This window comes from Maylandia zebra, linkage group LG23, assembly GCF_041146795.1.
Source record: "Maylandia zebra isolate NMK-2024a linkage group LG23, Mzebra_GT3a, whole genome shotgun sequence".
In the NCBI taxonomy this organism is placed as follows: Eukaryota; Metazoa; Chordata; class Actinopteri; order Cichliformes; family Cichlidae; genus Maylandia; species Maylandia zebra.
In genome coordinates this window covers 7,954,965-7,969,102 of record NC_135188.1, presented here as the reverse complement: position 1 = coordinate 7,969,102, position 14,138 = coordinate 7,954,965, and the positions used below count along the sequence as shown (strand labels likewise).

General features: G+C 41.2%; 1 protein-coding gene across 10 annotated transcripts in view; it reads right to left on the bottom strand.

The window, feature by feature from the left end:
* dab1a (DAB adaptor protein 1a) overlaps nucleotides 1-14,138 on the bottom strand; it is a 231,229-nt gene that overhangs the window by 53,515 nt on the left and 163,576 nt on the right. For 8 of the 10 annotated variants that reach the window (XM_076879912.1, XM_012920760.3, XM_076879913.1 and 5 more), the window contains one exon: nucleotides 1,533-1,816. In XM_076879912.1, the coding sequence (XP_076736027.1) occupies nucleotides 1,533-1,602 (70 nt within the window). In that variant the 5' untranslated portion in view covers nucleotides 1,603-1,816. Of the gene's footprint in view, nucleotides 1-1,532; nucleotides 1,817-4,245; nucleotides 4,347-5,493; nucleotides 5,655-14,138 lie in introns of those variants that run through there. The other 2 variants (XM_012920759.4, XM_012920762.3) reach the window with 2 other exon arrangements.

Genomic DNA, 14,138 nt, shown 5'->3' with positions numbered 1-14,138 from the left:
TGAAGTTCACAATTCTATAGTGAGAAAGATAATTCACAACTGGAAAACATTCAAGACAGCTGCCAGTCTTCCCAGGAGTGGACGTCCCAGCAAATTCATTCCCAGGTCAGACATGCAATGTTCACAGAAACTGCAAAAACCCAAGAGCCACATCTCAGACTAAACATGCCTCAGTGAGCATATTAAATATTAAAGTTCATGAGAGTACAATTAGAAAAAGACTGAATGAGTGAAGTGTTGTCAGGAAAAGGCTCTTATCTCTAAAAGATTGGAAAAGCTGCATCTGAATGGACTCAGGAACAATGTCCTTTGAACTGAGGTAGTGATCTCTTGCCATAATCCACAGCACCACTTTTTATTAAACCTGAAGCGTACCAGCACAAATGCCTACTGTCAAGCAAGTGTGGTGGAGAAGTAAAGATCTGAGCTTGTTTTACAGCCATATGACCCAGAGTAAACCATGAACTTCTCTTTATATCAAATTATTCTAAAGTCAAGTGTGAGGAAATCTGTCTGGCGGCTTAAATTTGGCAGCAAGACAATGAACACAAGCACACCAGCAAATCTATAACAAAATGGCTAAAAATAAAAGAAAAATTAAAATAAAACACCAAAAATCAATGTGTTGTAGTGGCCAAAGTCCAGATCTCAACGACATTTGTTTAACAAATGGATGGGATGTACTTAACTTTTCACACACTTCTTCTGAATTCTAGCCTAGTTTTTGTTAAAAAAAAAAACAAAAACAAAAAACAAAAACAAAAAATAAAACTTCAACATATTACAGCTATTAACTGTACATAAATCATGGACCAGTCACCATACTGGGACACATTGAGGTCATACACTGTTTTTTTGTGGATTCCTGTTTTTAAATCTCAAGTTGAGCATTTGAAAACAGACAGGCGGCAGATCTGATCCAAACACTCAGGACAACAGAATTTCAGCAACAATCAGTCACTAGATAGCCATTCTTTATGCCATACCCAGCTTTACCACATTTTACTTTAAATGGGACCAGAACACATATTATGGTGTATTCGATAAAACTCAAAACTACCAGCTAAGATCAGAAACTCACTAAGTAAATGCCTACTGAGGTATTAAATCAAACCCAAAAGAGAAAAAAAACATCCTACACTGTCTGACTTCTTTTTATAACCAGAGAAGTCACCCACTGCTGATGATTAGAGAGAAAGCAGACTGAAAGCACCTCCGCAACGGTCTTACTTTTCAGAACCTCGGGCTATGTCTATTTTTTATATACAGTCTGTGGTTACTTGGCTGCCAGTATTGTGCATGCTGAGTCACTTTCATTGTGCTTTTTTGACTTTAATGTCAAAATGCTGCTATGATGAGGGATTTCTCTTGTGATGTGAAACTACTTTCATGTCACAAGAGAAAAAGATTTTTTCTCTCCTTGCAGAGTAATCAGTGAATTAACCACATTACCCTTTCAGTTACTCATCAGTTAAATGATGAGTAAACAGTAATATCTTCAAAGTTGTTCCTGACTTTGATGCTGCACTTACCTTTCCTCTTGGAGTCCCGTCTTACGCTGCTGGGCCTGACCGCTGGTTGTAGCTCTGTCTCTGTTGACATCCTCAGGCTCCAACTGGTTTAGACTCCGCTCCGCTTGGCTCAGCTGGGATCGGCTGGGCTCCGAGGGTCCAGTTCACAGCGTCAGTGCCGGCTGTGCGTGCGTGGCCGCCGGGTGTGTGCGTGGAGGCGCCAGGTGTGTGTGTGGGCACACAGGCTCATGGGAGAGGGATGGGCTTTAGCCCTGACACAACATCCTACACACACCCACAGAGAGCTGGAGGAGAAAAGACAGGGAGAAAGAGGTTGGCGTCGGTGAGGTTGCGCTTACTCTTGGCAGGTGAGACCTAGAAAGAGTTCTCAGCAGGCATTAGAATGACTTCGTCTCTGATCTGCTTTGAGAAGATGTTGCCAATGGTAACAGACTAGAGAGACCTCCACTACACTTTCTGCTTTCTATCAATAATGTGCCTCAGCAAGAAATTTTCTTGAGAAAATGTTCTTCCTCTTGAAGCCAGGTAACCAGGAGTCAGATTTAAAAGTACTAATAATGCATTCAAACGTTTACACATGACGTAATCTGTTAGATCATTATTATGTTGGTTTTATCTTCCTATACTCCCCAAATGTTTGGCTATGACATGGGAAGTCACTAACCTAATGTCAGACAGGGTAAGAAACACAAGTGTTTTCAACAAGCAGGTGGAACCAGCAAAGTAGTATCGACAGAATATCTATACCGCTTTATTTGCAGGTAAAGCCAAGCATGAGTTCACCTCCAACATGTTGCAACAATCTCTTATTGCACAGGAAAACTCTGTTTGCACAAACTAAAGGTTTCAGGAAGAAAAATTGTTAGACCCGGTGCCTGTGATAGCAACATCTACCTGCCATACCGCATGCCGCAAAGATAGAACAGTAGAGCAGCATTGGCGCTGCTCTCGCTACTTCTATGACAATGACACAATGCTGCTGGTGAGAGGAAAGAAAAAGACTCACTGGGGATTTTATTTCTCACTTTGAGTCTGAACCAAAAGTAACAGGAAATAACAGCAGGGGAACACGGTTAACCTTGTTTACAGCTATGAACGATTTAATGACCATAAGTGGACCCATACTTGCTGAACAACAAAAGATAAAACAATTATAATTCACAACATTTGCTTTACTTCTTCATAGTTCTGCTAAAGCTTCCAAAGTGTTTTTATTAGCTTGAAAATAATATGCTCGGGTTGAAACATTGCTACAGCACCCTACAGAGCTGAACCAGGAAGTCGAAACAGTGATAGAGAATTATGACAGACAATTTGCTCCCTTTATCTTTTCTAACAGGTCAATTTTTTTAATATTTATGCATTCTGTATCCTGACAGCAATTATCTGATATCTTAGCAATTAACTTGAGGGTTCCAGTGTTATTATTACGAGCACGAACAGAAGCTTAAACTAACAAGACCAAGGTTGTATTAATTTCTTTTTAATGCTAATTCCAGCTGCCCTTCTTAGGACTGACAGGCCCCTTTGGCCCCAGCATTTTGTATTTTTCCTGCCCATCTGCTGCTACTTATTCCTAAGTGTTGACTGGCAGTGACTACCATAACTTAGCAGCCAAAAACACTCAGATTCACACTTTAATGCTGTTGTGTGAATGCATGAAAGCACGCTCATTTACATGTGCACACAAATCCAGAATAGCTTTTTTTTCTTACTTGGAGATGGTAAAGCACAAAGACGGGCAGCTGCAAGCTGACATGCTACATAATGAATCTGACTACCTTCTGAGCTGCTCTTCCAATCTTCTTAGAATATAAGTCTTGACCTCTCTTTCCTTCTCCGTCTCCATCTAACAGTGGCCGAGTGCCGATTTAAACAAAACCAAAAGACTTGTGCTTCTTGGGGAAGAGGGAAATCTCTCTTATTCTATTCCTCCCCCTCTCCACTGTGTTTTTGTGTGAATAGGAGGCCCCTGTAAGCCTTGGGCGAGAACAGATGAATTGAGAGGCTTTTAATTTGCTGCAGACAGAACAGAACAGAGTCCATTTAATTCTGCCAGCAGAGGCCATGTCGGCAAAATGCTGACAATATTCTTTATCTGGTCCAAACACACTGGAAAAGTGTGAGTCACTCCAATTACAGGCATTATCAGCAGCACTGTTCCACCAAATGGATGGAGAGAGAGTGAGTATGAAGAGAGAAGGGTTAGAGGGAAGAGAAACGAACAGAGTGGAAAAAAAGTGAGGGGTGAGGAAACATAGAGCGGGTGAGAAAGACAATGAGCGAGGGGTAAAAGGGGAGAGAAAAAAGCCCAAGGAAGTAAAATCAGAAAAGAAAGGATGGGGTCTGAGCAGCTTCAGCTTCAACCCTGAACATGTCCCCTGTCCGTCTCTTCTCCTTCCTTTTTTTGTTCTCTGAATTTGTTCTCCTCCTTCTAGCTGTGAAGTCTTTCATGAAGCATCTGGAGCTTGTGTTTAAAAAAAAAAGAAGCAGTCTGTTAATCCTCAAACTGGACCAGAGACGAGGCAGTCCAGCAATTCTCACTGCACACGCACAATCTACAACCAAACGCACACACAAATAAGACCTCGTAGACAAGTTTCTGTAGTGCAACTTTGATTTCACAAACAAATTTAGACCAACTTTAAACTGTGAAATGGGTTCACAGTTTACATCCTGTCTGCAAAATTACTCCTGTAAGAGAACAACTCACTTATTTAAAGATGTTCTACCCATCCAAGCATTACAAGCAAAACAGCCACTACTTCACTGGTGAAAATGAGCAAGAAACAGGATTGTGAGACTGAAAATGAAAAATCTGCTGCAGCACAGCTCTCCAGACATATGGTTGTTTCTCTAGAGACTCGGCGAAGAGTTCTACATCTTAAGCTACCGTCCCTGGAGAGGAGAACAAGCTAATTTCTCAAAACACAGTCCATGTCTAGCTTCAGCTGTACAAATTCCCTGCCTTGAAAGCACGCACAGATAAAGTGAAGGAAAGAGCAGCACCATCAAAAGCCATCGTGAACGCTGTAGTGGTGGTTTGACCTGGAATCAACGCGCAAGCTAAATGTAGCAGCAGAGCAGGATGTGAACATGGCTTAGTGTGTCTGGATTTAGACAGCAATCTGAAGCCACGCCAGAGGAGAGGCATAGTGCAGGCAAGGAGGAGAAGGGAATGAGCAGTAAATTGGACGTCCGTAAATGGGGCGCTGCCAACAGGCGCTAGCGGGAGATGTGACGATCTGCATGTGTGTGCACGCGCTTCACTGTACTGTATGTGTGTATGACTTCATAAACAGGATGCTGCCAACAGGAGCTTAATGCCCAGAAATCATCTGCAGCTACAGGAAAGTATGCCAAGTTAGTGGAAAGAAAAAAAGAAAGGAAGAGAGAGAGAAAGGGCGTGCTCTCTCTATCCACCTCGCCTTTCTCCCACCTCTCACTCTTACAGGGTAATTGTGTTCCGTCCATCAGGCTCAGAGTTAGATTGCTGGCTCCACTCATTCGGCTCTCCTGCCATCTCAATAATGAATAATCATAAAGACCCCCTCTACACTACTCGCACACGCTGTTCTCAATACTTGTGCTCTGTCCAGCCTACGCGCACACTCACACTTTATCAGTGCTACCTTTGTATCCTGACACCATTGCACCGAGTCCTTATCAGCAGCACGCTTCTCCTCTGAGGTGTATTCGTTGATGAATAACAATGTTGGTACTAAAGGTCAACCAAGTTACATTCTGCTAGGTTTCAGATGTTTTTACAGTGAATGAACGGTGTTCGTTTTAACCATATAAAACAAACAAAATCACATGTAGTTTTAAAGACCCAAACGGCTACATACACCTTTTAAATGTCAACTGACAGAGCACACCATCAAGCCGAGGAGAGAAATAAATGTCAATAAATTTCTGTTCTGTCCAGAAAAAGTATAAAACTTAAAGATATAAAACCTACCAGTTCATGAGCCTTAGCAGATAAAAATATATAGTGTCCACTCAACTTCGGTAGTCCAAAAAGCTCAGGAAGACGAGGCGAGGAACAAAACAGTGGAGCAGAAATGAAGGAAATGAAGAGAAGGAAGGGTAAAAGATAAACTAATAGAGGTTAGAAGAGAAGGCGTGCCTATTGGTGTATGATATAAAAGGTTGTTTGCACTTCTGTAAAAAGACTGGGAGAGTGTGGGATTAAAAAAAAGAGCAAAAAACATGAGGTCTGGACTAAAGTCCAATGCTATGCAAAGATGCTGCATATCACTGCACTTTGTCCAGCATATAACAATAAAAGAAGTGTACTTTCCACAATCTAATCTCCTTTTTGATGAGGGATTTGTGCAGACAGATATAAAGCAATGATGAAAAGAAATGCAATTTCCTGATAAATTTTGTATCAGGGTAACTTCATAGATAATAATCAATAAATCATTAAATGCTTTGGACATGTAAAAGTTCATCTGGCAATGCAGAAGTAATGCCAGTGAAGTGGTTGCAGGGATAGTTGCAGAGGCATACTGCACCGTGAAATCATCTGTGAACTCCTCAATGATCAAATTCTTATCATGAAGCAACTTTGGCACTAGGATGTTTTATCAGCATGATGACATTTTTATTGATCTAAAACAAGACTGTAACCTTTAGCTGATTAATCAGTAACAGCATTAGCCGTTTTTGTACTTAGTTTTTATAGCATTATCTAGTGATGGATTTTCACATCAGGAAAATGTTCCCTTTTTGTCTCATGTAATAGAAACCAAAAATATTTTGGACTGTTGGTTTGGCAACATCACCACCTTGATACTTTGAACTATTGAAAATATGGTGAGGATATTCAATATTTTCTGACATTTTATAGGCCAACCAGAAATTCATAAATATGATGGAAATACTCTTGAGCAACAGCCTTGATCCAAAATTTAAAAAAAAAAGAAAAGAAAAAAATTACCCCAATATCATCAAAAGATGTCGATTTTTAATTGCTTTTTAAAAATTAAAGCTCACTCTAGCTACTTGTGCAGCCACATATTGCATTTGTTAGCATTATCCATCCCTGGTATCATGGGTCAACGCAGTTATCACACGCTGAGAAGCAACTGTCAAAATGCATGTGATCACCGCTCACCACGTCATAATGAAGCTAAAGTATTATATAGCAGCTGCGTGGTAAAAGGGCATTTTTGACATTGATCTAAATAGCCAGTCCACCCACGCTGCACATTAGCCTAGCTGAATTTCTGAGAATTCCTTTTGGGGCTGGGGGAAGAAAAAGAAAAATTGCAATTCCAACAGCGGTTACATGACAAAAAAGAAGGCCTCAAAATTGTTACTGCAGCTGTCTAGTGGCTGAAACACCAGCCTGGAGTTCTATAAGAACAAGTGTGCCTCTAGTTCAGCAGGCAGTCAGCCAGGCCACCATTCAGCACAACAACACATTGCAAGAGACACGGGTTCTGAGCTGCTCTAGGTGCTCCACATGGCTCCCTGCCTGCATGAATGACTAGAAGGAACATTCAGTGGGGGTCTCATCAGGAAAAGGTAAACATACACACATGCACACAATCACACACACACACTTTCCCACCCACAACCTCTTGCCAAAAATAGAATACCCCACAAGATGACAGGCTCACTTGCACGTGCATATCACAATTTAACACAAAATATACACATACGGATACAAACGCGCACATCATCTTAACCTAACCTATTTACAGACACAGGGCTGTAGATATCAAAGGGTTGTGCTTTCTTTTGGGATTTCCTCCTTTCTCATGTTTTAAGGGGAAATAGATGAAAACGAATCCCGTTCTCCTTGCACCTCCCCTGTGTATGTGAGTGTGAGTGTCTCCTCTGACTTGTTAATGTGCTACATTTTAAATTGGTCCTGCTAAGCAATGTGTGTAAGACTGTCTTTTTCATGCAAAGAGGAACCAGCAGCTTTTCCGACAGACTGTGGATATGCCTTTATCACCAAACCTGCACTCTGATTCCACCTCTGTGTCTGCATGTCTGACTGACTGATCCTCTCACTGCCTCCTTCATCTCTACTCCCTTGTTCTACTACAGCAACCCACATCATTCTCAGCTTCTCTATTTACACATGCCCAAACTATTTGCTGATGTGTAAGGTTGGATTTACGGTGTGACATCGTTTAGTAATGCATCCTTTTATTTGGTTGTGCTGTGGCCTTTCTCCTATTTGTCTCTGAAGCGGTATGACTTCAGATGGCCTTCACACAGGCAGACCTGCTGGATGTTATTTCCCATTCCCAACACTAAGCAACATGTGGAAGTGGAATTGTAGCTTCATCCCTCACAGGAATGATTCAGTGATTTATGGTTGCTTGTAGTGAAAAGAAACAGGCAATTGTCAGCAATATGGAAATGGATTTTCACGAATGACGGAGCACAGTGCAAACATACACCATACCCCGTGACTACCATTTCCCTGACCCCTCAGATACAAAAAAATATATAACTTTTATTCATTTTCATGGGGTCTTTACCTATTTAATTTTATGCATCAGTGGTGGGTGAATGAATAAATAAATTGTGTATACGGAATGACAGAAGGCACAATAAAGAAGTGCATAGGAGGTTTTGCAATGGAGGTAGAGAAATGAACCATGCTTGGCTAAATACTGGCATAATTTAGAGTTTGGCCCGTTGCAGTCAGAATATCCCCAGCAGCTCTAAAGCCAGAGGTCACTCTTTTTTTCTACAAAACCATCATCACTGCATTCTGGTGCTGGCCTGGTAAAAGTGTCTACTCAATATGATTTAGATCCCTTACAGCCCCTCTGGACGCCCATCAGCAGAGCCTAAAGTGAGTGATGGATTTGCTACATATGTGGAGTGGAAGAGAAGAGAGGAGGATTCTGGTGCATAAAAATAGAGCCAGAGCCTGCTGGAGCACAAGAGTAAGACTTAATGAGGGATGCAATCATCAATTATTCAAAACACTTAATCATGGTGTCGTACGGTGCTGTTGCACAAACACATGTGCGCGCACACACACACACACACACACACACACACACACACACACACACGGACATACCACAGGCTTGTCAAACTGTGCCTCTAAAGGCAGACATTGAGAGAGAGATTGATGGATGTAAAGGGGAATACAGACATGGGATTACTGTTGCTTTATTGTGTATGTGGACATTTTCTCCTACAAATATTACACAATAAAAAAATAGGATGAAACCTCTCCCACTGCTTATATACAAGTTTTATTATAATGACAATTATCTCTTTAGATATAATCAATAAATTGGTCTTAGTACTGTAATTGATTCAATATATTAGTTATAATGTATTAGCTACTAAAAATCTGCTGTAGTACCAGCAAGTGCCAGTAGCTGGAGACTCTTACTCTGACATGAAAAGAAAAAACTTATCTGACTGCACTCCAGTTGAGCTATTTGAAGGAAAACATCTATAATGCTAATAGAAGCCACAGCTGAATATATAAGTTGCAGATGTCTATGGGGGATTATTTTGCAGATGCCCGCGCAGAGTCAGTCGGACCAGTTGGACCAGTGGATACCTGCTGATGTGTAAACTGTAACAATCCTGTCAGAAAACTGAGAGCTTATGTTGCAAATGTTCACATCAACTTTGCCTTAATTTCACCCATTTCCAACACTTACCATTACCAGCACAATAATGTGATGAACTACCAGAGACATTGGCCCGCTTTGTCTATGAATACATTTCAATGGAATACTGGAAAAAACTGACTGACAAAGGTTGTGCGATATTATTTGTGGACATCTGTTGGATCTGAACAGCTGTCTCCAGCAGCTGTACTGACATTAACTATGATAAACAAAGCACGATCCCATCTTGCAGATACCGTATGCATATTTTATATTAACAGTTAAAATTATTTGATGTGAAGCCATGAGGAGAATACAACTTGAGCACTTCATCACCATTAATAGATTAAAAATGGTTCTGACTGTAATTGTTAGATATGGCCAACAAATCTAGTCAGATCTAATTTATATCCTCCACTGAAGCAATAAAGTTGTGTAGCCATTTGATTTGATGTCATTTTTTTCTTGTTCAAACTATGGAAATTGCAGACATTTTGCATACTGTTCAGAGGCACCTGCCAGCTGGTTGATTTAACATTAACCTAGCTTACCCCTGCTACATGCTGCTCATCTCTCTAGGTATTTCAATCGAGTTGACTGAAGTACAGTAAGAGATTTTCAAGTTTGATTTATGCATCCATAGCCACTTTACAGGTTTTCAATAACATCAACAACACACAGACTCCTGACAGATTAAACAGTAAGTAAATGATTGCTATTATAGTGTTAGATGCTTGAGAAATTAGCACATGTAAAGAAGTAATTTTGATACATTTTGAACAGTGCTCCTGGTTGGCACTGGTCTGATCCATGATGCTACAATATGCAACTTAAAGGAGTAACTAATCTGCTAGTAAGTATCCAAGTATCGATTGTTTTTTAATAACCCAACAGGAAGCTGGAGCTACTGCGATGGACTGCAAAGAACCAAAAACACATCGGGCATGATCATAATTAATGTGGATCATTACAGTATTTTCATATGCCCAGTAGTGGTACTCTTTGTAGCATCTCACGAGGATGTTTTAGTTCTTGTAGGTGTAAAATCCCAAAGTTCTGCCTAATCTCTCTACTTGCTTTTGAGTCAGAAAGGAAAGACAGGATACAGAGAAGGGAAAGAACTAGATGTTTGCAGAGCAGAGAAAGTAGAGACTAAAAGAAGCTAAGAATGCTTCAGGCTAGACCTTCAAAAGTGACATCCCAAAACTTCTTCAACTGCAAGCCGCTGGCGAGCCTTAACTCAACAGCTCACTGCCTGCAATTTGTACCAAGACACACATCTGGAGAATTTTACGAATGTCTATGTCAGTCAATCTGTCAGAGCAGAGCAGCAGGAACAGATTCTCCACCTCTGGTCTCTGAGGCCAGTTAATGCGCTGAGGGAATGCCTAGCTTGAACCCCAGGAAGAAATTCCCAAGGGGGTAGAAACACATCTCCCACCTAGCACTCCCCTGTGCTACCTTGTACCGCTAATGGCCATCAGTCAGTTACAGCTCCTGCCTCCTGCCCGTGTGTCTAATCGCCCACGCACACTGTCACAGTCGCCTGCCCTTCCAGTTAATACAGACAGCCAAACAAAATCAATCTTAACCGAGCGTCCGTGTTTGATAAGACCTTGTTGTTTTTTATGGACTCTGACAACATGATCCGCTCCCACCCACTTCACATGGGAGTAACAGCTCCAAATCTAGCACAGCAGGTTGGCTATTTAATACTTTCATATCTTACAGTTGTTATGTACTTTCTGGAGATCCATCCATCTTTCTTTCACAAAGACAGACATGCACATGGCACACCAAGCCCAGATAAAGAATACAGCATCCACTGATGTCATCAGCCTGAAAGTGAATCACAGCAGGATTGTCATAGTCAGGACACAATTTGCATAATTTCCTTCTTTGAATTCCCAACTCTTTTGAACTTGTGGGCAACCATTTCCAGCCAAACACACACACAAGTACACAACTATGACAACGTGCAAAAATCTCTGTGAAAGTTTCCTGGAGGTGAAAACTTTCTGCCAGCTCTTGAAATAGCCCCTTTTAGCACCCCGTGGTCTATTGGACTGCTGGGCTGTCTGAACACTCACAGAGCGGAGGGGCTATTGGCATTCACTTCCCCACGGGGCTCGGAGTCGATACAAAGCTCTTAAAACTCAGAAAATGCTGTGTGTGTTTCTGAGAGTGAGTGTTTGTATATGTGTATATGAGACCGAAAACAGAAGAAAGAAGGAAGGGATGTTAACATTCATGTAAAAGTCATGCAAAAGAAGCCGTGCAATAGTTAAAGACAGATGTTCAGCTACACACACAGACAGTATCGGTGCGAAACATCCATGCTTGCTTCTGTATGTGCAACCATTTTCACACAAACACTTTGATGTCCTTTTTCACTTGAAGCACACAACAAGAGACGGACTACTTCCGATGAATTCTCACTATCTACAAGACTCCATTCAGTTTAGATGATGGTGCTACCAGGGTAGCAGGTAGAAGAGAATAGAGGAAGCAGTACACACGACACCCACCGAGTGATTTCACAGTTGTTCTCATACTGGTAGAACTGGGCATAATCTGATATCACACAGGCTTTATACCAATATAGCTGACAGGCTAAGAGACGACTGATGTCCGATCCAAATGCATCGGGCGTTTGCATTCTCACACGTTTCTCTGTCACGTCTTGGTAAACATCTAGAAAAGTTCAGGTCTGCAAGTGCACGTGTGAAAATGGCTTATGTGTATGTGGCACAGGTAATGATTGTGTGCTTAAACAGAGCTCCACCCCACTGGGCCTCAGCCTCTTAGTGTCATCCATCATGGTGATGCTGCTAATGATACCAATACATACACCAGCACAGAGGGAAGAGGTGGAAGGAAAGCAAAAGGGGGGGCAGGGAGAAAAGAAGAGGAGAGTAAAAATGGTGATGCAAAAGGTAAAGGAACAACAAGAATTCTAATATTATTATTTTTATGTCAGTTGGGTTACATAAAGATCATTGTCACGCAAATAAAGCGAATTTTAATTTACATTTGCATTTGAGAGGGAAGGCTGAAGAGGAGGAGGAGGGAGAGGAGAGAGAGAGTGCTGGTAGAGAAGAGGCAACCAGCATGAAGAGGGAAGGAAATGTGCTGTCACAGGCTGAGAAGTGGAAGATAATCTGTGTGACTGGAATAGGCAATCTGATTCTCCCTTTCCTCCTCCTTGCTCTCTTTCTCTCTGAAACACACACTAAAACACAAACACACACAGTGTATACACAACACTGCCCGCTGCCAAACTCACAGAAAAGCTGAGGCTGACTGTGTGCCCTGCATGAGCTCCATTGCATCTGTGTGGATTAATATCACAGCCAGTAGATTCTACTTCAGGAATAAGACACATAAAATTAATTGTAGCATTTGCTTCTATTAAGAGAGAATAAAATTTGAATGGAAACGTGAAGAAGAAATATTCTTATTTTTAGGATTTTTGCACCCTGAAAATACTACCAGTGCTAGATTGGACTTTTTTAATGTCTCACTGAATTTATGTGGTTAAACAGGAAAGAACACCTACATTCATAAATGTCTCAAAATGTCACATTTAAGTCTTACAATGGCAGAGCTACTGAACAAGAAATTAATGTTGGAGTAGTGCATTTGAAAGAACAAAAAGATAACCACTCAAGGATTTCTTTGACTTGCTGGAATACAAATGTGATTATTTGATCAGTTAAAAGGCTTTTTTTTTGTTTAATTCTACTACATTCTTAAAAAGGTCTCTCAAATCATCACAAATGTTTAAATATTTAAAGTTATATAAGCATCATAATACTAAAAATTTGGTTTTACAGTATTTAAATAAATACATGCATCTATTGTGCATGGAAATCCCCTCCATAGCATCATAACAGTATATTTTTTAGGTCAATTTTGATTGAAAATTTGTATTTTCCAAACCACCTCGACTACCTCACTCAGAATTCAGCTAGATTAGTCATGAGAGAGGCTGTGAGGAAAAAGGCTGGAGTATTTCTTTCTTCCTTCTCATCTCACTCCCAAGACACGTTGTCCTCTTCACTTCCAGGAGCAGGATGAAGGCCAGCGGGGGTTTTAAATTAGCCTATCAGATGCCTCCACCAGCTAAAGGAGAATTCTGAATATACTAATAGACAGGAGATTAAGATATGTAGCTTGGGGCACAGCCACATCTCCACACACATTTATATTTTACAGACACACACACACACACTCATATACTCGCAGACATACACTAAAACCTTTTTATTCAATGATTACAGAGGACAAAATGATCATTTCAGATCTCAAGAGCAGAGGCAGCTTTTCAGAATGTTACGGTGTCTTTGATAAGGATATGGGTAATGATGAGGATTATTTCTTATGTGAAGCTGGACGAGAAAAAGAGATAAAAAAGATGCAGATGTGAGTATGTATAATGATATACAGAGAGCATAGAGAGAGGCTCACTAGATTACACAGTACTATCTGCTCCAGGCAGAAAGCACAGGTGAGGAAATCCCTCCTTTTTTTCGCTCCTTCCTCTTATGTCCTCCATCTTTCCCTCAGCCCTATTCCCGTTATCGCAGCTGTACACAAACAGGTACAGCTCCCCTGACCCGGCAACACCCCCTAAATCTCCCTGTCCTCGATCTGCTTTAACAATCTACCCATGAAAAATATCATTCCTCCCTCTTCTTTGTCTTCTCCTCTGTGTTTCCCTGTGTGTCTGATTGCTCATCTTTCTTCATTGCTCTGCCTGCCTCTCTCCCAGGGCTTGCCATCTGTACAGTAACAGGTGTGCTGTGTATGTGACTGATGTGTTTGTTACCTGTAGCACTGCCTGCAGCCACAGCCTGCATGAAGAATAGCTGCTTCTATCTGACCTACTAGGTAATGCTCTGCTCTCTTTTCACTAATCTTCCTCCCGTGACTCCTTCGGATGGCGACAGAGTAAAGAGAAGAGTAGGAGACGAGTGCGTAATGAGTTAAAGAAGCA